This window comes from Calidris pugnax, unplaced genomic scaffold (genome assembly GCF_001431845.1).
Source record: "Calidris pugnax isolate Ruff unplaced genomic scaffold, ASM143184v1 scaffold52, whole genome shotgun sequence".
In the NCBI taxonomy this organism is placed as follows: domain Eukaryota; kingdom Metazoa; phylum Chordata; class Aves; order Charadriiformes; family Scolopacidae; genus Calidris; species Calidris pugnax.
The window spans coordinates 806,947-834,545 of NW_015090811.1; the positions used below are offsets into that span (position 1 = coordinate 806,947).

Genomic DNA, 27,599 nt, shown 5'->3' on the forward strand with positions numbered 1-27,599 from the left:
CGTGCAGCAAGTTCAAAAGTACAGCTGAGACCTTATGATCAGATAGAGAAATTAAAATGGTTTGGTGAAATCAAAACCACACAATATCGTCTTTTAACCGTATTTCCTCTTCATTCTCTTAATCTTAAAAGACCTGTAAGGATGTTACCAAAAGACACCAATTATCTAATTTCAAAACCACACCTTCCTGCCACCTCCACAAAAAACTAATCAACTACTGGGTACAATTAATCATTTCCTCAAAAAGAGAGCAGAAAGCCACCAAACTCTCTTTACATTAAAGCACCACATAGTAGCCAAGTGACCTTTTATTAAAGTTACATTAATTGCATTTAACCTTACATTTTCTGGGAAGGGGAGAAGAGGAGGAAGTACCTTTTTATACAACACGTGCAGCAAGTTCAAAAGTACAGCTGAGACCTTATGATCAGATAGAGAAATTAAAATGGTTTGGTGAAATCAAAACCACACAATATCGTCTTTTAACCGTATTTCCTCTTCATTCTCTTAATCTTAAAAGACCTGTAAGGTGGCAGATATACTACCTGGCATATTGCAACAGAGAAAGAACTGACTTCCCATTGATGTAGATGTACATGGAGATGTGTCAATGACATCATGCAGATGTGACACTTACAGACATGGTCTAGTGGTGGACCTGGCAGTGCTGGGTTAACAGTTGGACTCAATGATCTTAAAGGTCTCTTCCAAGTTAAATTTTATGATTCTCTGATGCTGAGCACAAGTTTCTTGCTAGTATATGCTACCTGCTGAAATTAAAAAAAAAAAGGAGTGTAGTTGAAGTAGTAAGATACACTGTATAAAACTTAATTTCTATTCTGCAAGGCAAAACTCCTTTGGTGGTAAAATATGTGATATGGAGTAAAGTATATTAGACTTTCTACTATGCATCTCACCATGTAAACTTGGCCAAATTGAGACCGTCCCATTTAAGAACACTCCACTGATACCTCTTGCATGCTATGTCTCAGGTTGGCAATGTAAAATTGCATTTGGAGACCCAAAATTCAACCTGTGGGCGAGAAACCTTATATTGAATACAAATTAAAGAGTAAGAAAATCCTAAAAAATAATAGCAGACCAGTTTTCTTTTACTCTGTTACTTCTTCATACTAATAAATAAGCAAAAAACAAGGGATTTTAAAGAATTTTTATTGACAGTTTTACAAAATAATCCTTAATAAATAATATCTTGAGCAGCACTTAAGACCCCTCTTCATCTGCTTCTTGGTTTTGTATGACACGTAAAGACAGAAATTGCATTAAGTTCTCTGCATGTTCACTGTAATGCAAGAACTTGTTGCTTATCCTCCAGAATTTCTTCCTCATGATCCACCTGGCTTTCATCCCAGTCCCTTAAAAAAAACATATAACAGTGATTTTCAGCAGCTCAAATTCCTCAAGCTACTCTGCTATAAATTGTATCGATGTATGTTCACATATGTGGAACTAAAAGGCATGAAAACAGCTCTTGCTGTATATTTTGCAAGTATACATACATTACAAGCTACTACTTCCATTTTTTCCCCTCAGTTTGCATCACAGACCTTTTCACCTCTTAAATAGGAAGTAAATAACATTGCCACTAATGCACCTTAATAGAGAAATCCCACAGCCTAGAACAGGTAAACCAGGAAAGTGGGTCTCATTTACAGTATCCACACTATTTGCAAATATTGTTCAGTTTCCTACTGACTTGCAATTTCAATATTATGATGATTTTTTTTAAATAAAACCCACCCAATCACAAACCTCTGAATGAGCTATATTCTCATAGTGTGTAGTTAGCCTCACAGTGTCTCACTGACCCTTACTAGTTACGAGATCATAGTAAGAAACCAATGACACAGAGAACTTTGGGAACTTCCTTGTATCCAGTCATGTCCTTAGCCTCCATGGCAATATAAAAGATTGCTATAATAAGTTACAGTGAGTTAAATGTTATTCGCTCCCCAGTTCAAAACTGCTCTTTTTAAAGGTACCTTACAACCAAAGAACTTCGATTTCTAATAGACGTACCTTATAAATCTCAGTGCTGTATATAAACAAAAACTAATGCATTAAAAATTAAAAACATAAGCCCAAAATCTGGGAGTCTCAACAACAAAATATATCACTTAATTCTTCGTCTGAGCTGACAGAGAGTACTGGCTTAGAACACCAAGATACAAAATAGGTCATGATGAAATTTGTAATCAGCATGTAAAGTACAATCAGAAAGTCAAGACTGTTTTTATTTCAGTTCTGGCAAGATGTCTGACATATTGAGCATTTTACAATATCATAAAGACATACTCAGCAAGTTTAACTTACCTGAGAGTATCAACTCTGCTTTCATCTTTTAGCTCCAGGTTTTGATGGAAATCTGTAGGATTTCTATACATCTTCTCTGAGTGTCTGCTGGGGGAGGTTACATCTTCAGAAGTTAAGCTGTAATGTTTTTCAGGACCTGAAATATTTTAGGTAATTTCAGGGACAAATATAAACAAAAAAATGCAATATCTACACTATCAATTCTAAAGAATTTCACAGTATCAGCAAAAACTCGCCGTTAAGAGTCTCAAAACAACTACAAATCCTCAAATAAATTAGGACTTTTTATTATATGGCTCCTCTATCATTAAAAGGAATGGAAAGGGTTTGCTTCCAAGATATTTATGCCAGTACAGTATGAAACCTTTTACAACAGGGCTCACTATTACCTATGGGATCTCAAAACACAGCAGCAAATGCAGAACTCAGGGAGCTGCCTAATGGGAGTATATATTGTATGAAAAAGTATAGCATAACCTAAGGTAAAAATTTTTTATAATATAGGTCACTCTGGAATCCAGACTACTTTTGTTTACTGAAGATGCATCACAGCCAGGATTTACCAATATGAAAGCACAACAGCAAATCAGAAGGGAGGGACCACGTTACAGCCAAAAAGATGCAGTCTATCAAGACTGCTTATGGCAAAAATTGTCTCAGACACTTGACCCACCTCTTCACTGAGGTGGAACAGAAGCATCCCAAGCATTTTGGTTTTTTTTATTTGGGTTTTTTTTCCCCCAGTATTCAAAAAACAAAACCAGAACTCACTCATCTGTTCAGGTGTAACCAACTGACCCTGGCTGCCTGCCACTGCTACACACCTCCACACCCCCACCTTCTGAAAAACCAAGAAGCTTGTCTTAAGAAAACCATCTGGTTTCTAACAACACCTGGGGTGTTTGTTATTAAACATCCAAGGAAAATGTACTCATTTAAATGAAATTCATGATCTGCAATAGTACCGAGAACATCTTGCAGACCTCTGTTAACAAAAATGCAAGAAATGATAAAATTTTTTAAAAGTTGCATGGGGGTAAAAAATTTAAGAAAGTAGCATGAAACAGTTTGCTTTACTAAATTAAGAGTAATGTATGATCGAACAGAAATTAACCACTGTTCAGCCATAAAGAAGTCTTTCATGGTCAAATGGTTTAGCACCAAAATCAGTTAGATCTGAGAAGGCAAATGAAACAGCTACTTGTTTCCATGACATTACTTCAAAACATGAGGAAAAACAAACCTAAACAATGCTGTCACTTGCCTGCATAACTTAGTAATTCTTTTTCCAGAGTAAGTAGGGCTTCTTGGTCAGCAATATACTCCCAAAGATCCTCGTCCTGTTTAGTTATATCAACGCACTTGTTTTCTGGTATCTCAGTATTAACTCTCAACGAACACACAGGTGAACTCTTGGGTCTTGGCTGAGTGTTTGTTGGACAATTTCCAGATAATTTACCATGTAGCACATTTGTTGACCAAGGTCTTCTAGAATCATTCCCTGAAATAACAGAAAAGGTCATAACTTCTAATAATTGAAGATTTCACAGAAAAATAATTCAATCTCAGCTCATTAATGACATTAATTGCAGTTAAAATTATTAATTGATTCAAACAGATTATTCCTTTTGCTTAGGATTGTGAATTAATAAATGTTAATAAACAGCTTACAACTATACTGGGAAGTAGCACCTCATACCTCAGGGACACCTTTCAGAAAAAAATATTTAAATATTACGTGCAATGGCACAAATTTTGGGGGAGGGCAGAGACTGAGAATGTCTGTAGAAAGCTTAAAACTTTGGCTCTGTCTTTTTTTTTTATTTAATGCAACCTGAATAAAATACAGACACTTTCAAGTATTCTTCAGGGATTCCAAATTGACAGTTTCAATTTCTACACACAGTGTTTTTAAAATTAAAATGCCAAACTGGTTGCTTAAGATGAGAGAAATAATGTAAGGTATGTTCTTTCAGACGGATACAATTGAAATTGAGAAAAGTAACTAAGAAGTGCATAGGCATTTACCCATTACTTTTTTCCGTGTTTCTTATTGTTCATGTAATAAAACTTATTTCAGTAGCATGAAGAAATCTTTTATTAGATCAAAGTCATATTGTACTAGATGCTGCAAAACACACAGTAATACATAATCTTGTTCTAGAAAAGATTATTATCTAAATATTCAAGCTAAGAGGGAACTAATAGCATAGAAGCAGGAGTAGAAACTAAGTGCAATATAAATAATCATTAGTGACAGCTGGAGAGAGATGATTTTTAACTCAAACCCACATTCTTATGAAAACAATGCCATTATACCCAAAATACAAATAAATACATGAAGATATAAAAATTACCTAAATTCAGCAGAATCGTCATCACATGCACTTCTATACCTTTTACACACAAAAAATTAACCTGTTGAAGGAGGACCTCAGAGCTGTTCTTCCTTACCTAAGCACGACCTCCCTGCTACCAGAGGAGAAGTTTTATTTGGAGTCTCCAAACCACCTGGAAGTCTGTTCAATTGGCTCTCCAGGACACCTTGAACTACAGAGTCATCAGCGTATTCACTCAAGCTCCTTTCAGTAACCCAGTTTCCATCTCCTGCAATTAAAGGGTATTAGAGGAAATCATTTGCAGGTTTTGTGTTAATATGAATTTACTGTTACTATATTTACTGTATTTAATGTGCGCGATTTAAAGAAGTCATGCAACAAGTTTTCTACACTAATGTAAAACATATATATAAAAAACACACTAACAAGCTTAAATTCAAGTGACATACTTGATCAAATTAATATTCATGTTCAGCAAGCATTTTACGTGTTGTTTCATATACACTATTAAAAGCAATAGGATAATGATACCTTTTTTTTGTGTGATACGTATTACACACAAAGGAAAGCAGAAATTCCTACTGGAACCAAATTCTTAGGGGACATAAAGAAGCATATAAATCTATAGCACTATACTGATGTAATTTACTCAATGTAGTAAGTTTATTTTACTCCTCCATAGCATCACTTGCATGTGTTGCCATGACTGTTACCCAGAAGAGACTTCTAAAACTAAGCTAGAACCATGTTACATGAAGATAAGGATGCCTTACAGCAACAGTGATAAATATGTCTATTGTTTGAGGACTTCATTCACACACTATTACCTGGAAACAGAATGCTACTCCCCATAGGGCCAGAGTCAGCACAGAGTGGAGAATGTGCTTCAAGCGTTACTCCTTTACAGTTTGCACCTACAAAGAAACCTTCAAGTCCCCAATACTGCGTAGAAAGAAATTTCTGTCTTTTGGCTACATCCTGTAATTTGAATAAAACACAAATATATTAGAAACAGGAAAAGAAACATGAAACTTCATAAATTGCCAGTAAAATGTTCACTTCATAAAACTTGGAAATATTCTGATAGCCTGGTGCAATAGATATTCATAATGATGATGTTTTTGCATGATATATGCTTTAAAATCCTATAAACTTCAGTCGCTAATGATATGAGAGCTATTCTTCCACTGTGGAAATGTAAAGCAGTTTTTCTTTGTTTTCACTTATCTTTGGGTACATCAACTAGAGTAATACTGTTTAACAATGACTCCAAATCCAATGTCCCAACCTCCTCCATGATTTTTTGCTTTCAATTTTACTTTCAGCAAAAGAACATTTGAATAATTTAGGTTAGATAAGAGTATCTACAATTTTTAGCATTCAGTTGAGAGGTAAAGCGACCCCTAACACAGGGAGTAACATGGGAAGAGCTGCCTTCTACCCCAACACTTTTTTTTTTTATTTGTCTGAAACTAGTCTGTTATTTCATTTGCTTTTTTTGACCATCAACAGAAGACTGACAATACAAAGCAGAAAGCACAGAGGGCTTCATCCCCTACATATGAAATATGGCAGGCAGTGACAATCCTCTGATTAAAATCATACTCTTGATTGCTTTGCAGTGGGGTTCCAGAAGGTTTCCTGGAGAAAAGTGGTAGATTATTTAATGGTAACCACACAACTATCACAATCTCCAAACTGATTCAGGAACATGGTATGTTGCCTCATGCTAAACTGGGAAAGCAGATTAAGCAACATAGTTTATTTAGCAATCAAAGATAAAATATTTTACCAATGAAGACTTCGTAATTACAGGCAAAACCAAACTTGGACTATTGCAGACACCATCCGGCTCTTGTGAATCTTTATTGCTTTTCTGCAATTGTGTATCAATGAGATATTTGTTGCTTATTAGTTCAGTAGGGCTAGAGAACTTCTCAGGTAGTTCACAGGAGCTAAGTGACCTTCTCATAGCCTTTAGTTCAATACTCTCCTTTTGCACTGCATTTCTTTCAAGACGACTGCAGTCAACCATTTTTTCTACAACAAAATAATGAAAATAGGAATTTATTTTTTTTTACAGAAATGAATATGAATTATAACCTGCAAGTCTACTATGTTTTCTTCATGAACTTAAAATATGAAACCTCCACTGAAGTTATCCCTAAGCCATAAAATGAGCTCACAGCTTTGAGATTACTGTCATAGCAGATGCCTACCATTTCAAAATAGCTTGCACAGCCCATCAAATTGTGGTCAAGGGACCTGCATAGCTAAGCGAATGGTACATAATTTAACAATCTTTAATTATTTTTTACAGACAACCATCATAGTTGATTACCACTTCCCATATGAGAATGCTAAAACTGTATACACTTATGTAAATCATACCAATAACTTTACCTTGAGAAACTTCTTTAGAATAAACAGGATTTCTGTCAAGAGGAAAAGAAAAAGATACTGAGTGTCAGCTGTGGACATCTCATTAAGCCTACAGATTCTCTCTGCAAAAGGTCTTGTACTGGGTCCTTCTTATCTGCAACTCCTGAACCACTTTATTAAGACTCTTAATTTTGCCTGTAGTTAAAAGTGTAGTCAAGTGAGAGTATCTAAAAGTACAAAACTCTGACCAATTACAGACTTGCCTATATGCTGGTCCCTGCTCCTACTAAGGTAAGAACATATGAAAGAGACATTCTACCTGTAACTCAGGACATAAACATATAAAGAAATGCATTTTACATGGTTTAACATTAGAGTGATCAAGCAAACAAAATAAACATATTTCAAAATGATGTCTTTCTAGTTACAGGCAACTAATACACCTTGGTTTCTCACTGATAAAGTCAAAGACACAAACTTACTGCTCACTAACTTTAATGGTAAACATGTCATAGGCCCATTAATTGCCAAACTGTTCTTACATCTTACAAATTAGTCATTGAATCATTAGGTCCTTCAAATGAAAACTTCCAAGCACAAAAGAAGCAATCACAGACAGGATCTTGGAAGAAATGTAAAGGGAGGGAGAGGAGTAACTAAGTGTCACTAAGTCATGACACTGGCATAGTCTGTGTTTAAGATGTTTATCTTTAACATGCCTTAAAACAATTTACAACTTATAATCAAGGATTCTCCCCATTCATATGAAGTATGACTGCCTGCAAGTAAAGTGCCTGTTATTTAGGAACACAACTAAGTCAGGAGACAGGGTTATTCCTCTTTTCTCTTCCAAACAATCTCTGCATTTCTGATACCTTTCATACTGCTTCAGAGGTTCAGCTTTTCCTTGCTTATTCCTTCCCGTAGCCCTAGCTTCCATCAACAAAAAGTCAGATGATTCTTCCAAGTCCTTGCCATAAGACTAATTAAAAAACAAAACCAAAGAAACCACATTCATCAAAAGACTGAAATTCGAAAAAGTATTAGCTCAAGTGACTAAAAGCCTGCAGATTTTATTTTTGTATAATTTGTGTATAGTAAGGGTCCCTGGACACAACAGGAAAAATTTACAGGGAAACTATGGAAGGTAAATTTTCCACATTTGTACGGAAAAGATAAAAAAATGCACCTTTTTTAAAAATTAGAAATTATTTAGCTGTTGGTACTTTAAGTATCTAAAAGATCAACATTTAAACAAATCAATTAGGATCACTGTGAAGATTCATGAAGTGATTTATTACATACTTACATCATCAAGGAACTCAATTTTCAAAGATGACTCTGCACTTTCAGAAACAGTGTTGGGTACTTGTTCTCTAAAAACAGATGTCCAATATCTCTTCACCTCTTCAACTACAAAATATAGTTAATTTGATGCATTTCATTTTTTCCTGTTCGAGATTCACTTATACAAGTGCAAACTTTTTATTTATTATGAAGTATCATATATTTCTCCTGCTTAAGTATGTGATTGTTCAGCAATCATAGCAAAAAAAAAAAAAAAAATCACAAGAAAAAGTATTTAATAGTTCTATTCAATAAATAGAAATCTATTACACCTGTTAAGTCATCGACATCATCATCTCCTTCTTCCTCTTCTGCAGTCACAGCCTGATGTTCACTCAGTGTCTGTACAGGCCTTGAATCTTTAACGCAACTACCAGAAATTTGATCAACAGGAGTTCTAAAGAAGGAAAAGAAATCAATCTTAAAGTCATCTTATTTGAAGATAATATCACAGTCATTAAGAAAACCAACCAAACAAAAAAAAGACACCCCACATTATTTATTGCAGCAGCATTAACCGCTGCTGAAAAGCAGCAACTCCTTTTAATTTCATTGAGATGACCTCACACCTCAGGGACTAACAAAACAACTCCGTAATGTTTATAAAAGTGTCCTGAAGATCGTACTTCCTTTTCCATATAAAGTTCCTGTAGCATCAAGCAGCCGTCATTATCAGTCTTCAAATACTACAATAAACTGACAGCAAAGAGAATCCCTCCAACTACTCCCTCTGCAGCAATTCTGAAATATTAAGTCACCGAGTCTGGTTATATTATCACAATAAAGCACATTGTACAGTCACCTTAACTCTTGATAATGTATCTAATATTTTAAAAGTTTCCATGACATTTTTGTTAATGGTATTACGTAGTTCTGTCCTCTTTCATTGCTACCAGCAACTTCAACAATACCTTCTGTATTTCTTAAGCAAGAGTTTCTCCATGTAGCTCATGCCGTCCTTCTTGAATTCAATGTGGACAGGTTCCTTCATCACAGTAAAATTGGTCTGTACCTCACAAATTCCCACCGATTCTATTGGAATTATTTAAAACAGATTTATACAGCTATTCCGATTTATAAACTTGTCACTTAACTACATTATTTCTGAATGAATATCACATTAGTAGTCTATGCCTAGCTAAGTTTTTGCATAATTCCAAAATCTAAATGGCCAGCACTTTACACGAAGCAGTCAGCAGTGGGGGTAGCCAGTAAAACTTCATTTATCACAGCTTCTCACATAAAGGAAGATTATCACATTGGGCAGGGGATGGAGGTAGGGAACAATCCATGACTCCACAGATAAAAATCCCACCATTTCACAGGAAAGAAGAAAAAAGAAAAAGAAAAAAAGAAATCAGTATAATATTTTTTGTACAAAACCACACAAAGAACAAGCTGGAGAAAAGAGGCTAGCTTCCACAAATCCAATCAGACAAGAGGGGGTTTTTCATATTTTTCCATGCATATTTCAACTGGCTGCATCTTTTCACTGGGACAAAGAAATACTAAGAGCATGTGGAAGGCAAGCAGAAAATATACTTGTTAAAAGAGCGTTACAGTTCATATTAAAGTCTCACGTGACAAACAATGCCACAGAAAAGTACAGGGACACAAGCTAAACAACCTGGCCAACACTACAGTTGGGATAAACACTAATCAGCACCTTATTAAAAAAAACAAACAACAAACCTCAGAGATTGTTGTTATTTTCTGAAGGAACACAGAGAGAAAATTTAAGAAGAAACATTTAATATTCTAAGAGAACATCTACCTTCACTAATCAAAAATCTGCTAACTCACCAAAATGGCTCCTAATGTTTTCAAAATGCAATTAAAACAGGAAAAAAAACCCCCATACCTGGCAGGACTTCACTGGCACGCAGTTGTTCTTTGTGATCACGACTACCTTTTCTCCATTGAAGTAAAGCTTCCTGAAAAGACTTTGCAGATTCCTCCTCATTAAATGTACCATTTAGCAATAATCCTTTGTCCTGATTTTCAAGGCCTGTACACGTTGATTCTGTGGACAGTTCCTAAATCAGTTCCACAACGTAATTAATACAGCACTTCTGATGATAACCCTCTCCCCAGCTACAATAACATTTTCAGTATCAGTATGGAAATACAGCACCCTGTTTTCTGGGCTTAGTCCAGCTACCCTGGTAATCAAGATCACTCAATTTTCATGAGGTCTTGCTCACAACTAAATTCCAATGTTCTATCAACAGCAAAATAAGCTAAACAAAAAAAAGTTCATATAAATACACAAAAAACTTAACTTCAATACTTTTAGCAGCAGAAAGCAGTAACCATGGAGAGCCTATGTGCAGGATGGATATTATGTTGACAGACATGAACAGGGATCAATGGGCTGTGCAAGTCTGACAGCCCTGTCCCTCACTTGGTACACTGTGGGAATACCTAAGGCCACTAAGCCTAAGATGTCCTAAACAACAAAAAGAATATTTTTTTCCAAACTTTACACTACCTCAGCACTGCCTACTGATGCTAGCAGAGAAGAAAACTTGCTGATATGACCTACTGCTCACTATTTACCTTCTTCTGCTCATGATTAACTTTCAATTCATGCAGATTTACCTCCCTGATGTGATCAACGGCTTCCAATTTTCCAACACGTATATCAGCTTCTGTCTGTTAATGAAACATTAAGAAACCATTCATTTATTATAAAGACAATCAAACATTCCACCAAACACAATATTAAAAGCAGGAAGGTAACCGCATATTGAAGAGTGAGGGTGAAATATACACATAACAACTTCAATAATCAATAGTGTGCAAATGTGTGAGCAAAAATGGAATAATCTGAATATTCCCTTAGGTGCTACACAGGACAGACAAAGTGAGGCGTTTAATGTAGCACATACCATTTAAACAAATTTATGAGCAATGTACTTCATTGGAATCACAGATTCATAGAATTGTCTAGGTTGGAAGGAAACTTTAAGATCATCTAGTCCAACCATCAACCGAACTCTGATAAAAACCATCACAAAACCATGTCTCTAAGCACTATGTCAAACCGTCTTTTAAATACCTCCAGGGATGGTGCCTCAACCACTTCCCTGGGCAGCCCATTCCAAGGCTTAATAACCCTTTAAGTGTAAACATTTTTCCTAATCTCCAATCCAAACCTCTCCTGGAGCAACTTGAGGCCGTTTCCTCTTGCCCTATTGTCTGTGATTGGGAGAAGAGACCGATCCCTGCCTCTCTGCACCCTCCTTTCAGGTAGTTGTAGAGAAGGAGAAGGTTCCTTTTCTCCAGGCTGAACAAGCCCAGCTTCCTCAGCCTCTCCTCATAAGGCTTATTCTCTAAATAATTAATTAGTAATTAGTTAACGAAGTTCTGCTTACTGAAGCTTTTCAGTAGACAGAAACACATCTGTAGAGGTCAAGAGGAGGAAAATGTTCATCCAAGGAACTGAAATACCCGTTCACACACAAAAAATAGTCCAGGAAAGTCCAAACTATCAAGAACTAGATGAGTTTGACTGAAAATAGCTACAGAAAGAAAGTAACAGTTTTACTCACACTGGGATTTGCAACCTTCATTAGAATAATGAAAATTACTCGGAAATGTGATATGAAGGTTTTCATTGTCAACTCTTGAATGATTATCAAGCAAAAACAAAGCAAAACAAAAAAAAAAAATTATGTTCAACCTTTCCCTGTGCATGGAGACCAGAAGGAAAGACCCTTTGTCTATAAAAACCCCAAGTAATAAACACATTCTTGCCACGAAAACACAAAAGCAGTAAAGGCAGAGGCAGAAAGTGTCATCAGAAAGTCAAGTATGTCAAGCAGCCATTGCAAACCCAGGATGTATTCACATCTCCTTTCCACCTACTCTACACTATCATCGAGCCAGTGACTTTGCAGTTGCTGTTGCTCATTAAATGCTACTTTTAAGGTGCCAGTGAGTATACAAATGCAGGGAGACTAATCGCTTCAAATAGCAGCTACTTATTCCCTTCTGCAGTCTTCCTCTGATTCTTACACTCTTCTGCAGGATGAATAAGGTTCAAAGTATACTGTATGAACACGCCTGCTTTGCCTTTTTCCTCAAACCTAAGAGTCCATAATCACCCATAACTGTTAGCAAATCTTTATTCCCCAGCATCACCAACACACAGAGGTCACAGAAGCACATACTTAAAGAAAGGAATTTCTCTCTGTAATAGCCCTTCTTGGCTCATTGCTTCCTATGCCACATGCATTCAAAAGTAAATAGCTAAAGATTGCGTTGATTTCTTTTTCACTACATAAACAAAATAATGTTAACATTACAGCAGAATTCAGTGGAAGTCACGTTCCTTTGGAGGAGATAATTTTAGTGCTGTAGCTTCATACACCTGCTCTCTTTGAGCCAGCACAGTTGCATTACGTATGGATCCTTCTGGTTCTCTGGCACATGGTATGTAACAGCAGATCAATACTTGAAAGGCTCACCCTGCTGCATTGTTTCTATAAACAACATCTTCATTGAAGTTTTGCTCAATTGCTTCAAAACACTTGTGCAAGAATTGCAAAACTGATTTTAGAGAATTATTCTTTGTTTTAGCCTCATCTTAAACTTCCTAGCAGCTGAACTCGATGTTAATTTTTCTCCTACTTTGATCACTAGCATCTCTCTCTGCACCCTTTTGTTACCTCTCTTTAATAATAGAGGAAGCTTCTAATTAGTTTCAGAGTAGGACTGGAGAGAATAAGGAAGAAAAGTAAAAGGGTGGCAGGGTAGAATCAAGACAACTTAAGGTGGAATTCTCCTGATGCAGATGGAGTGGTCATAGCACTCCACGATTCTCAATTTAAAGCCTTGTATTCCTCCAATGAACTGGCCTTTAACCCCCACAATAAATTCTAACATCTCAATCCAGTTTGTGTAGCACCAAAAATTAGGTAACTACCTTACCCCTTTAAATATACATATCTGTGGATCTCCAAGAGAATGCATTACAATTGTCAAGATTTATCACTTATGTTACTATTGTTACCACCCACCTTTCAGTTCTAGGTTTAAAAGATCTGCTACTGTCTATTTGAAAAAAATCCTAAACTGCCTGCATTTAGAGGTGTGTGGTAAAATATTTTTTTATATCCATGCAAAACAGCTCATGGAAAAACTTCCATGTTGACTGCATAACTCAGGATAACACACCATCCCAAAAAAGATGATTTATTGCTGGCTTTTTGCTGCTCACAAGATGCTGTATCTTTCTGTGACCGCCTTAAATTCTCACCTGAAGTTTTTCCATCAAATGATGTAATCTTTCTACTAACATACTACAAGCAAGGATCATTTTGACTAAGATTTATTTATCAGAACAATAGCTTTGACAATTTACTGCAGTACTAAAAGAATTATATTTTCAGGAAGAGAGAATGAGATAATCAAGTATATTTTAGGGGGAAAACAGAATGACACGTCCAGCAACACTATCAAAAAGTAATATTTCCCTTCAGGAAATCCTCATATGGTAGAACTGAAATAGTTAAATCAATCCTTTGTAATCGTAACAATGACAACAGAATCCAAACATTTTTTTCATAAGAAGTTCCTGACATGGCTTCCCTTGGATTCATTAAGACCAGCTATAAAAATTATCATTAACATAGAAATGAAAGAAAATGAAAACCAGCATAATAATCCATATTTGAAAAGTTATTAAAAAAGCAAATCATGGCATTTATCAAGATTAAATTTGGAACAACCTTAGGAGAACAAAAACAGTGGTTTTGTCCAAAAGACAAATTCCTAAATGCATGTACAATTTGGTGCAAAAAAGAGCTTTGACAACCAATTTATGAAATGCAATCAAATATAATGCATGAGAAACTTAAGTTTGCTACAATTAAGTGTTATACAATAATTCTAGGAGGAATCTTTACTACCGTAATTATAAAATTATAAAATTTTTATTGTTTCATAACAGATACGAGACAAAGTTTTATGTTAGAAACTGAGTATTACTGAGCTGAATAATAAAACTACACACAACTTAAGTCTCCACTGTTCTGTGAAACATTTTACTTCCATCACAGTTTATTCCTTTGTGAGTGGAATCCAATTATGAAAGAATCAAGAATGCTGAAAGTGGGGTCTGACAAGGACAGACATAATTCTAAATAGGAATTCAGAGTTTCAAGCTCTTATAACTGTATTTAAATTACAAGTAACATAGACTGTTAAATATACTCACAAGGCTATATAATTGTCTTTGAATAAACACCTTTTAGTACTTATAATTTTTTTTTCGAAAATATTTGACATCCAAATACTCAGAAACATCTCAAACAATATACCAATAACAATCTTTCAAAGAGTTTGTGTAAAAATCTCCTGTCCCAGTAATGTGTTCCACATCTCCACCAACTACCAATGGTTCAATTTATCTCAGTTTTCCACAAGGCATACGTAACTACAGACTCCATCAAGGCACAAGAAAAGACACCATGATTTTTTTCTCTGTATCATAGAATGATTTGGGTTGGGAGGGACCTTAAAGACCACGTAGTTCCCACCCCCTGCCCTGGGCAGGGACACCTCCCACCAGACCAGGTTGCTCCAAGCCCCATCCAGCCTGGCCTTGAACCCCTCCAGGGATGGGGCAGCCACAGCTTCTCTGGGCAACCTGGGCCAGTGTCTCACCACCCTCACAGGAAAGAGTTTCTTCCAAATATCTCATCTAAACCTCCCCTCTTTCAGTTTAAAACCGTTACCCCTTGTCCTGTCACTACATGCCCTAATAATGAGTCCCTCTCCATCTTTCCTGTAGCCCCTTTAGGTACTGTAAGGGGCTACAAGCTCTCCTTGAAGTCTTCTGGTCTCCAGGCTCAATAACCCCAACATGTAACAACCCGAATACGTATTGCAATAAAACAGCTTAGCTATTTCCTTCTACGAAAGCTCTTTTTTTCCCCCCAACTGAAAAACGTTCTACTGAATAAGAAAGTCACATGTGATGGTGTGAAAGCAATCCCCTTGCAACCCAAGCAGTGACAAAACCATGCCCTGCTACCCACCAGCGCTGCCTTCATCTTACAAGTGCTATTCGTGACCTACGAGCCTTAGCGGGGTCAGGAATTAAGCACTGAGAAGCACAGCTTCACCTCCAAGGGAGGGGGAGGCATTAAGGAAAAAGCAAATCGCGGCTCACTTCATCACAGAAGTAACGATTTCTAGGCAGGCCAACACTGCAATTAAGCAGAAGAGCTGCCTGTGTCGGGAACACCGGAGAAGCCGCCGGTGGGTGCGGGCGGGGCCGGGCCAGGCGGGAGCCTCCCGCGGGGGCGCAGCGCCGCCTGGCGGCCAGACCCGGCACAGCAGCCCAGGGCGGGCGGGATCCCGCCGGGGAAAACTGCCCTTTTCCAGGGGAAAAGCATGAAACACACACAAAACCACAATATCTGCTCCTTGTGGTTTGAGCGTTAGCACCTCCAACTTCCTTATTCTGCTATAAAATATACAAATATATACATACACAAATTTGTCATGGCATGTATTAGAGGGTGTGGGGGGAAATTTTTCTAAAACATCCTATTTTTTTATAAAAATAGCCATTTCCTACATTCATTTCTTTATTAAAGGCTATTTTCTACTCTATTTGCAAAAGTTACTTCAAAAACCGAACAGCACAGGACTACATCATATTTTGGAAGCTAGGTTTCCTACTTACACTTGTTAAAAGGCAAAAATCTCTCTATTAAATATAAATCACCTGATGGTCGATGATACTAATTTCCACCCTACCACAGCCAGCAAGTGCGGGCTCAGAAAGCAGCTAGAATTAAAAAACACACCTTGGCACTCATCGAAGTATTTAAAATTACAAAATATATACAGACCACTAAATTTTGCCCTATTTGCCTGAAACCATACATCTTCTTTTAATCACATGGCAGTGTTCTTTATTGAAGTGAGAGATCAGGCTCCTTCAGGCACAGTCACACGCTGGGCAAATTAATAAAAATACAGATTAAAGAAACTTTCTGTTAAAAAAAACAGTAACTGTCTGGATAACAGAATCATTTAATCTGTTTCCTTGCCATTCAGGGAGATCAGCATACAAAACCTCCTCTTACTTTATGGGCACTGAGTAGTTATCCGAGAGGGAAATCCTAAAATTAAAGTGGATATTTTGGGAAACAGGTGAAAAATCCTATTACTTTAATTTCAATTCCAGCAAGATAAGATATTTAAATAAAGTAGGATCAAATTATCCTCAAATACATAATTTTTTTCCTCTTTTTAAGCTGCTGCACATCTAAGAGTTGACACAGCACTTCAGGGTGACCATCTTAGAGAAGTCTTATTTTTCGCAGCAGAACAAACTGCAAAAATAATGTATTAAAAAAAAAATCTTCACAACGTATTATACTATATAATATACATATGTCTAGATGCTGCTACAAAGCTACAATATATATACACATTATATTCTGGTGCTAGATAATAATTTTTAAACCCCTTCCTTACCAGCAGCTCACTCTTAACTTCACCTCGTCCACACGCTGACCCCTTCACTTCAGATTCTTTATGAGCTACAGTATTTGCCATTTCATGCTTAAATGGTTCTTTCACTGGCTCTGGAAAAAAAAGAAATAAAAAACCCAACCAACCCAGTATTCCAGTCTCTGCTTTCTTTACTGCTTAATTGCAGCAACCTCCAAGAGCCAGATCTTCTACCAAGAAGCTCCTGAGTTTTTATTTAGTTAACAAAGATGTCTTTACCTTGAATCTGGTCTTTGAGTATTTGCAACTTCACTTTTCCTGAAGAAATCTATACAGAAGAATATTTATATTATTATAAACAAGGTGCGCTAATGAAAATAAATAAAAGCGTAACTTTTAGAGAATTAAAATGCTACTGATTCTAGGAAAATAGCCAAGGATCTATCCAAAGAGAAAATTCCATGTATGGCTCACGACAGCTGTTAAATCTGTGATCAAGGAAAAAGACTTGGGAGACCTGATGGACACCAAGATGACCATGAGCCAGCAATGTGCCCTTGTGGCCAAGAAGGCCAGTGGCATCCTGGGGTGCATGAAGAAGAGTGTGACCAGCAGGTCGAGGGAGATCACCCTCCCCCTCTACTCTGCCCCAGTGAGGTCCCATCTGAAGCACTGTATCCAGTTCTGGGCTGGACATAAGCTCTGTTATCACAATCAGTATGTAGGAGCACTTGTGAACATTATTTGATGATGGATACACCCAATGCTTGCTGCCATGATGGATAAAGCCTCAAGGACAAGAGCCTAAGCTATTAAAATGATGAATTCATTTCACCAGAGAATGAAATATTAAGACTAGGTTATTAAAGTTGGAAGTGACAACACACCCTACAAGGTCCAGTCTTCAGCTACTTACAAATTTTACCAACTTTAACCACTCATACATCTGCCTTATCCTTACCCCAGGGCGGGCGGGATCCCGCCGGGGAAAACTGCCCTTTTCCAGGGGAAAAGCATGAAAAACGCACAAAACCACAATATCTGCTCCTTGTGGTTTGAGCGTTAGCACCTCCAACTTCCTTATTCTGCTATAAAATATACATATATATATACACAAATTTATCATCGCATGTATTAGAGGGTGTGGGGGGAAATTTTTCTAAAACATCCTATTTTTTTATAAAAATAGCCATTTCCTCCATTCATTTCTTTATTAAAGGCTATTTTCTACTCTATTTGCAAAAGTTACTTCAAAAACCGAACAGCACAGGACTACATCATATTTTGGAAGCTAGGTTTCCTACTTACACTTGTTAAAAGGCAAAAATCTCTCTATTAAATATAAATCACCTGATGGTCGATGATACTAATTTCCACCCTACCACAGCCAGCAAGTGCGGGCTCAGAAAGCAGCTAGAATTAAAAAACACACCTTGGCACTCATCGAAGTATTTAAAATTACAAAATATATACAGACCACTAAATTTTGCCCTATTTGCCTGAAACCATACATCTTCTTTTAATCACATGGCAGTGTTCTTTATTGAAGTGAGAGATCAGGCTCCTTCAGGCACAGTCACACGCTGGGCAAATTAATAAAAATACAGATTAAAGAAACTTTCTGTTAAAAAAACCAGTAACTGTCTGGATAACAGAATCATTTAATCTGTTTCCTTGCCATTCAGGGAGATCAGCATACAAAACCTCCTCTTACTTTATGGGCACTGAGTAGTTATCCGAGAGGGAAATCCTAAAATTAAAGTGGATATTTTGGGAAACAGGTGAAAAATCCTATTACTTTAATTTCAATTCCAGCAAGATAAGATATTTAAATAAAGTAGGATCAAATTATCCTCAAATACATAATTTTTTTCCTCTTTTTAAGCTGCTGCACATCTAAGAGTTGACACAGCACTTCAGGGTGACCATCTTAGAGAAGTCTTATTTTTCGCAGCAGAACAAACTGCAAAAATAATGTATTAAAAAAAAAATCTTCACAACGTATTATACTATATAATATACATATGTCTAGATGCTGCTACAAAGCTACAATATATATACACATTATATTCTGGTGCTATATAATAATTTTTAAACCACTTCCTTACCAGCAGCTCACTCTTAACTTCACCTCGTCCACACGCTGACCCCTTCACTTCAGATTCTTTATGAGCTACAGTATTTGCCATTTCATGCTTAAATGGTTCTTTCACTGGCTCTGGAAAAAAAAGAAATAAAAAACCCAACCAACCCAGTATTCCAGTCTCTGCTCTCTTTACTGCTTAATTGCAGCAACCTCCAAGAGCCAGATCTTCTACCAAGAAGCTCCTGAGTTTTTATTTAGTTAACAAAGATGTCTTTACCTTGAATCTGGTCTTTGAGTATTTGCAACTTCACTTTTCCTGAAGAAATCTATACAGAAGAATATTTATATTATTATAAACAAGGTGCGCTAATGAAAATAAATAAAAGCGTAACTTTTAGAGAATTAAAATGCTACTGATTCTAGGAAAATAGCCAAGGATCTATCCAAAGAGAAAATTCCATGTATGGCTCACGACAGCTGTTAAATCTGTGATCAAGGAAAAAGACTTGGGAGACCTGATGGACACCAAGATGACCATGAGCCAGCAATGTGCCCTTGTGGCCAAGAAGGCCAGTGGCATCCTGGGGTGCATGAAGAAGAGTGTGACCAGCAGGTCGAGGGAGATCACCCTCCCCCTCTACTCTGCCCCAGTGAGGTCCCATCTGAAGCACTGTATCCAGTTCTGGGCTGGACATAAGCTCTGTTATCACAATCAGTATGTAGGAGCACTTGTGAACATTATTTGATGATGGATACACCCAATGCTTGCTGCCATGATGGATAAAGCCTCAAGGACAAGAGCCTAAGCTATTAAAATGATGAATTCATTTCACCAGAGAATGAAATATTAAGACTAGGTTATTAAAGTTGGAAGTGACAACACACCCTACAAGGTCCAGTCTTCAGCTACTTACAAATTTTACCAACTTTAACCACTCATACATCTGCCTTATTCCCTCCCCCTCTACTCTGCCCCATCTGAAGTACTGCGTCCAGTTCTGGGCTGGACATAAGCTCTGTTATCACAATCAGTATTTAGGAGCACTCATTAACATTATTTGATGATGGATACACCCAATGCTTGCTGCCATGATGGATAAAGCCTCAAGGACAAGAGCCTAAGCTATTAAAATGATGAATTCATTTCACCAGAGAATGAAATATTAAGACTAGGTTATTAAAGTTGGAAGTGACAACACACCCTACAAGGTCCAGTCTTCAGCTACTTACAAATTTTACCAACTTTAACCACTCATACATCTGCCTTATCCTTAATATTTTTGAGAGTTTGAGTAAAATTGCCCTACTCATTTCCAAATGGGAATAAGGGGAAAATATCCCTTTGTGAACATATTAAAAAGAAAACAACGCTGTTACCTTTCCCATAGCTTTTATCTATGAATATAGAGAACTTGTACTCAAAAGTTTACATGAAGCCTTCTATTTTTTGAGAGTTTGAGCAAAATTGCTCTATTCATTTCCAAACGGGAATAAGGGGAAAATATCCCATTGTGAACATATTAAGAAGAAAACAATTTTTTCAATGACTTAGCAGGAAAGTTCTACCTCCGCCTTTTAGTTCTGAGCAAGGATGCCATAGAACAAGAGACAATTGATAAACCTAATCCACATTTTAAAACGCTCAGAAGCATTCAGTCTCAGTCCAGGAGAATGGACTGAGTCCAGTCCTTGTCCAACAGAATGCTTCAAAGATCTGTTTAACCCACACTTGACCAACTGGCATCACTCCTCAGGGGATGAATGTAGGACTTTTTCAGCTGCTGTGGAGCAAGTCGCAATTTGGGACCTCAGTCTCCTTCTGTACTTCATGGAAAGAAATCCAGAAGGATCATAAGAAAGATTATAAGAGATCCAGAAGCATGCGTGGGGGGAAGAGAATGAACCACAGAGTTATATGAGAGTTCTACTGTGAATGGAGATGCCATTATGCAGTGACTGAGTAAAAGAAAAAACTTTAACTGTTGTATTTTTTAACGCTGTTACCTTTCCCATAGCTTTAATCTATGAATATAGACAACTTGTACTCAAAAGTTTACATGAAGCCTTGCATTTCAGATTCATAATGGACATCAGACATCTGAGTGATAGGCTCCCGATGACTTCCATCGCTATCAAATTAGACACTTACAATATTAAGTCCGTAGAAGCAATGATAAATTGATACCTAATGCAATTTAAAAAACACCAGATAACTAAACAGAACTTGATGTTCCTCCAGTTCAACGGGAAACAATCAGAAATTTTACTCAGAAGGTGCTTAACATCAGGAGATGATTGTCCCCCTGTATTCAGCACTGATGAGACCCCACCTCGAGTCCTGTGAACACTTTTGGGCCCCTTACCACAAAAAAGACATTGAAGTGCTGGAGCATGTCCAGAGAAGGGCAACGGAGCTGGTGAGGGGTCTGAAGAGTAAGTCTTATGAGGATTGGCTGAGGAAGCTGGGCTTATTCAGCCTGGAGAAAAGGAGCCTGAGGGGAGACCTTCTCGCTCTCTACAACTACCTGAAAGGAGGGTGCAGAGAGGCGGGGATCAGTCTCTTCTCCCAATCACAGGCAATAGGGCAAGAGGAAACGGCCTCAAGTTGCACCAGGGGAGGTTCAGAGTGGAAATTAGGAAAAATGCTTACACTGAAAGGGTTATTAAGCTCGATACCTAATGCAATTTAAAAAACACCAGATAACTAAACAGAACTTGATGTTTCCCGTTGAATTGGAGGAACAATCAGAAATTTTACTCAGAAGGTGCTTAACCTCAGGAGGTGATTGTCCCCCTCTATTCAGCACTGATGAGACCCCACCTCAAGTCCTGTGAACAGTTTTGGGCCCCTTACCACAAAAAAGACATTGAAGTGCTGGAGCATGTCCAGAGAAGGGCAACAGAGGTAGTGAGGGGTCTGAAGAGTAAGTCTTATGAGGATTGGCTGAGGAAGCTGGGCTTATTCAGCCTGGAGAAAAGGAGCCTGAGGGGAGACCTTCTCGCTCCCTACAACTACCTGAAAGGAGGGTGTAGAGAGGTGGGGGTTGGTCTCTTCTCCCAATCACAGGTGATAGAGCAAGAGGAAAGGGCAAGAGGAAACGGCCTCAAGTTGCACCAGGGGAGGTTCAGATTGGAGATTAGGAAAAATGTTTAGACTGAAAGGGTTATTAAGCTTTGGAATGAGCTGCCCAGGGAAGGGGTTGAGTCACCAACCCTGGAGGTATTTAAAAGACGGTTTGACATAGTGCTTAGAGACATGGTTTTGTGATGTTTTAGGCTGATGGTTGGACTAGGTGATCTTAAAGGTCCTTTCCAACCTAGACAATTCTATGATTCCATATTTTTTAAGTATTTAAAATTCCCATGTTTTGTAGCATAGATGTTCTAAATCTTTGGTTTGTTTTAAATAGGTTTACCCGCAAATATACTGATCAATTACTACCTTTTCATTGTTTTTCTTGCTTTGTGACAAAACTCGGGCTTGGATGGTCATTGGTCCTGCCCGTCCAGATTTCCAACGATAAGCACTTGATGTCCTATGAACCAAGAGCAAGAAAGAACTTACAAATTTTATCTTCTATAAGTAAGAGCAGCATAAAGGTTTTTCTTCAGGCTTTTAAATAAGAACAGAGCATCACAAAAATAAAATTCTTGTCTATAGGTCATCAATTCCCCAAAACACAAACACCTCCATTCCATTGAAACCATCTTTGCATTTACTTTAATAGGAGTAAACACATCAAATGTATAAGAAAGTACTTCTTTTTAGACCATCAAATTGCACTAAGTTTTTAAAAGTAAGAAAATCCCATCAATTCTCTAAGGTTAGTTTTAGGAGAATGAAAATTTAACAGAAGTACACTTTAAATAAGTCTTCGTTGTCCCAATTTACTCTGGGGCATTCATCCAGCACAGCTAAAATAAGCCAGGAACACAAACCTACAATTAAGATTTCAGTGAATATCAGTTTAGAAATTGACTACTATGGTGAAGATGAAAGACAGCAGGGAAGAATTTAAGACTAAGGGAGATGAAACAGCAATTTTTCAGTTTTAGCACACTGCATAACACACTATTGCATAATATTTAGCAAGTATTAAAATGGGTGATCTACTTTGTTTTACAGAAAACCAAACAGAGCAAAACAAACTAACACATACAAAACAAAGGGTAAGGAAAACATGTAGGAGGGAAGAGGGATGATCTTCCCATCAGTGGTGCAAATGCCAATGATACCTGTCATTTGAACTCACCATAGGAAGAGGATTTGCAGGTACAAGGCCATGAGAACAATGTAAGAGCAGCTGCACAAGAACAATATTGGGGAAAAAAGCACCATGCACTATCTGGAAAACACTGCCTCAACAGCTTCAGCAGAAGTTTACAGAGCTGCAAACAGCAGGCCCTGAGCACCACCAAGACTAAAGCACTGAGGTACCCAAGGCACTTGCATCTCCAGTGACAAAATACATCAGGCAGAAGTACAAAGAAATAGAAGCAGATGTTGCAGAGATTTGCTAACATTCAGAGAGAGACAGTAACAGAGCTGAGATTGAAGCTCCCACTCTAGCACTTGCTTCATTACATTATGCTTACTTTCCAAGCCATGCTTCCATCACACAGAAAATGCCTACACAGATGCATGCAAAACAGGATCAAAGCATTAAGAACAGTATCCTCTTTAGAAATGTCAGAAATAAAACTGAAATAGTGCAAGAGAAACTACTTTCTGTCTCCTGCTTTAAAACTAAGGTGACAAATCCAATCAGACAGGGGAAAAAGGAAGAAGAGGGAATAAATGAGGAAAAGGGATCTCTGCTGCTGAAGGAATATCCCTGCCAGGAAGGACTGTTAGCTTACTTCTTAAAAAAAAAAAAAAATATATATATATATATTTTCACCTGGGAGTTTAAAAATAAGAAAGTAATAGTTTATCACTGAGAAGAAAGACTGGAGAGAGGAGACTGAACCCTGTTGTAAATTCCAAACTTTAGCAGAGCAGGAGAAGGTGTGGGGGGAGTATCTCATTGGATAGAGCCTGAGGGGAGACCTTCTCGCTCTCTACAACTACCTGAAAGGAGGGTGCAGAGAGGCGGGGATCAGTCTCTTCTCCCAATCACAGGCAATAGGGCAAGAGGAAACGGCCTCAAGTTGCACCAGGGGAGGTTCAGAGTGGAAATTAGGAAAAATGCTTACACTGAAAGGGTTATTAAGCTTTGGAATGGGCTGCCCAGGGAAGTGGTTGAGGCACCATCCCTGGAGGTATTTAAAAGACGGTTTGACATAGCACTTAGAGACATGGTTTTGTGATGGTTTTTATCTTTTAGGCTGATGGTTGGACTAGGTGATCTTAAAGGTCCCTTCCAACCTAGACAATTCTATGATTCCATATTTTTTAAGTATTTAAAATTCCCATGTTTTGTAGCATAGATGTTCTAAATCTTTGGTTTGTTTTAAATAGGTTTACCCGCAAATATACTGATCAATTACTACCTTTTCATTGTTTTTCTTGCTTTGTGACAAAACTCGGGCTTGGATGGTCATTGGTCCTGCCCGTCCAGATTTCCAACGATAAGCACTTGATGTCCTATGAACCAAGAGCAAGAAAGAACTTACAAATTTTATCTTCTATAAGTAAGAGCAGCATAAAGGTTTTTCTTCAGGCTTTTAAATAAGAACAGAGCATCACAAAAATAAAATTCTTGTCTATAGGTCATCAATTCCCCAAAACACAAACACCTCCATTCCATTGAAACCATCTTTGCATTTACTTTAATAGGAGTAAACACATCAAATGTATAAGAAAGTACTTCTTTTTAGACCATCAAATTGCACTAAGTTTTTAAAAGTAAGAAAATCCCATCAATTCTCTAAGGTTAGTTTTAGGAGAATGAAAATTTAACAGAAGTACACTTTAAATAAGTCTTCGTTGTCCCAATTTACTCTGGGGCATTCATCCAGCACAGCTAAAATAAGCCAGGAACACAAACCTACAATTAAGACTTCAGTGAATATCAGTTTAGAAATTGACTACTATGGTGAAGATGAAAGACAGCAGGGAAGAATTTAAGACTAAGGGAGATGAAACAGCAATTTTTCAGTTTTAGCACACTGCATAACACACTATTGCATAATATTTAGCAAGTATTAAAATGGGTGATCTACTTTGTTTTACAGAAAACCAAACAGAGCAAAACAAACTAACACATACAAAACAAAGGGTAAGGAAAACATGTAGGAGGGAAGAGGGATGATCTTCCCATCAGTGGTGCAAATGCCAATGATACCTGTCATTTGAACTCACCATAGGAAGAGGATTTGCAGGTACAAGGCCATGAGAACAATGTAAGAGCAGCTGCACAAGAACAATATTGGGGAAAAAAGCACCATGCACTATCTGGAAAACACTGCCTCAACAGCTTCAGCAGAAGTTTACAGAGCTGCAAACAGCAGGCCCTGAGCACCACCAAGACTAAAGCACTGAGGTACCCAAGGCACTTGCATCTCCAGTGACAAAATACATCAGGCAGAAGTACAAAGAAATAGAAGCAGATGTTGCAGAGATTTGCTAACATTCAGAGAGAGACAGTAACAGAGCTGAGATTGAAGCTCCCACTCTAGCACTTGCTTCATTACATTATGCTTACTTTCCAAGCCATGCTTCCATCACACAGAAAATGCCTACACAGATGCATGCAAAACAGGATCAAAGCATTAAGAACAGTATCCTCTTTAGAAATGTCAGAAATAAAACTGAAATAGTGCAAGAGAAACTACTTTCTGTCTCCTGCTTTAAAACTAAGGTGACAAATCCAATCAGACAGGGGAAAAAGGAAGAAGAGGGAATAAATGAGGAAAAGGGATCTCTGCTGCTGAAGGAATATCCCTGCCAGGAAGGACTGTTAGCTTACTTCTTAAAAAAAAAAAAAAAATATATATATATATATTTTCACCTGGGAGTTTAAAAATAAGAAAGTAATAGTTTATCACTGAGAAGAAAGACTGGAGAGAGGAGACTGAACACTGTTGTTAATTCCAAACTTTAGAAGAGCAGGAGAAGGTGTGGAGGGAGTATCTCATTGGATTCCATTTTTTTTTAAATAGAAATTTAACCTACCTTCTCTCTTCTTTTTCTCTGCTCATGTTTGACTGTAGTTGCTGCAACTTCTTCTCCATCTCTTTCTTTTCTGTTTCTAACCGCACTTTCTCCAACTGCAATTCTCTGACAGTTCTGGAGAAGTTACAGTAGTAAAACATTCATTAGAAACTACATGAAAGTAAGGCACCTGAAGATGTTTAAAGCAGCAAGTTAAAAAAAATGGAAAAAATGTCATTAAAGGCATGTCACTCTTCTGTCTCCCAGCAAGACTGAAAACAGTTTAGGGCAGGTCAGGTGCAAACTCCTTGGACACAAGAATATCTCATTACAGAGGGTTATGTTGACAGTGATTTGGCTACTCCAACATAAGCTCTAGAGTGACCAACATAAAACTGATACAATTGTGTCCGTATTCAGAAAGGTTTGTTGCTTAAATGTATTAAAATAAGCTATCCCAGTGAATCCATTAGTATTGTTTGTTTACAAACTATATGTATGTTACATATTCAGCACCATAACTTACCTATAACTTACTTAGAAAATAGATTACAGCCTAAGAAAAGAAAGGCTTAAGGATAAAACCATAGGGAAAATACCAGAGAAGAAACACAACATGATTCTTCTTGCTCCCACACAAACAAGCTCTTCTACTTAATGTTGCATTAAAACTTATTAAAAATGATGAAAAAAACATTTCCATCGCAATCAGATAAAATGCACTTACTTTGCTTTTAATCTCACAGAGGTTCCAGTTTTTGAGCCTGGGAGTATTACAAAGTCATTGATGTTCATGATTCCCAGTATAATCTCTTCTAAAAATAATTTCAATGATCTACAGTTAGCAACCTGTTAAAATGGGAATTCAATTGAAATTAAAACAGTAAAAGGAGGAAAGAAATGGAGCGCAGAACTTGTTTAGATGAAATGCCAATAAAATCCTACAGCAGCTCTAGATTACATTTAACTGAAAGAAAAACTTTTTATTACATTCATGATACCAGGGAAAAGATTTACTTGTTTGTTGCATTTGGGCAATCCTCTGAAGTTCAATGAAAGCAGAGAAAATTGTATCACTGGCTATGAAGTCAAACCATCTCAAATGATTTGGAAAGATAAATGTCTTCGGTCATATCCAAATTGATGCAAAAGACTACAGTAACTCGCACAGCAAAGTTATTCCCTACTCTCAAAGTTCAAGACAGTGGTATTTTAAAGATAATTTTTTTTCTCCAGGTTGTAAAATACTTTTCCAACAAGCAAGTTCATACAGCACAGTCCAAACTGGAGCTTAATATCCATACCATCCCTGCACTAAAATGTTTGCATTTTAACTAGCACAGACTAAGCAGGCTGCTGGAGGAAACATGCCAACAATCCATGCCAAGCACAGCGTCAAAGCCGAACATTTACTTGTGCTGCTGGGATGCATATGGAAAAGTAAAAAAAAACTTTATAGTCCAGAGACTTACAGCTGACAGGACGTTTGCAAATTGTTCTTCAACTGTGGGCTATCAGACTCCAGCTGAAAGCAGGACCT

The 27,599-nt window shown here is 37.3% G+C and overlaps 1 protein-coding gene across 3 annotated transcripts; it reads right to left on the reverse strand.

The window, feature by feature from the left end:
- Positions 1 to 1,205: 1,205 nt before the first annotated feature.
- Positions 1,206 to 27,599, reverse strand: ZBBX (zinc finger, B-box domain containing). Of its 3 annotated transcripts, XM_014938796.1 has the most exons (19): positions 27,532 to 27,599; positions 26,787 to 26,908; positions 26,081 to 26,194; positions 24,457 to 24,550; positions 19,241 to 19,289; positions 18,986 to 19,095; positions 11,004 to 11,057; positions 10,264 to 10,438; positions 9,314 to 9,434; positions 8,675 to 8,799; positions 8,365 to 8,468; positions 7,931 to 8,037; positions 7,077 to 7,108; positions 6,466 to 6,713; positions 5,501 to 5,651; positions 4,789 to 4,941; positions 3,599 to 3,835; positions 2,335 to 2,470; positions 1,206 to 1,376 (listed from the first exon to the last, which is right to left on the reverse strand). In XM_014938796.1, the coding sequence occupies exons 2-19, from the start codon at positions 26,852 to 26,854 to the stop codon at positions 1,301 to 1,303; spliced, it is 2,154 nt and encodes a 717-aa protein (XP_014794282.1). In that variant the 5' UTR covers positions 26,855 to 26,908; positions 27,532 to 27,599; the 3' UTR covers positions 1,206 to 1,300. The 3 variants fall into 3 exon arrangements, with proteins under 3 accessions (XP_014794282.1, XP_014794281.1, XP_014794280.1); XM_014938795.1 differs by lacking the exons at positions 18,986 to 19,095; positions 19,241 to 19,289; positions 24,457 to 24,550; ... (1 more) ...; positions 26,787 to 26,908; positions 27,532 to 27,599 and adding an exon at positions 22,406 to 22,458; XM_014938794.1 differs by lacking the exons at positions 18,986 to 19,095; positions 19,241 to 19,289; positions 24,457 to 24,550; ... (1 more) ...; positions 26,787 to 26,908; positions 27,532 to 27,599 and adding an exon at positions 16,902 to 17,026.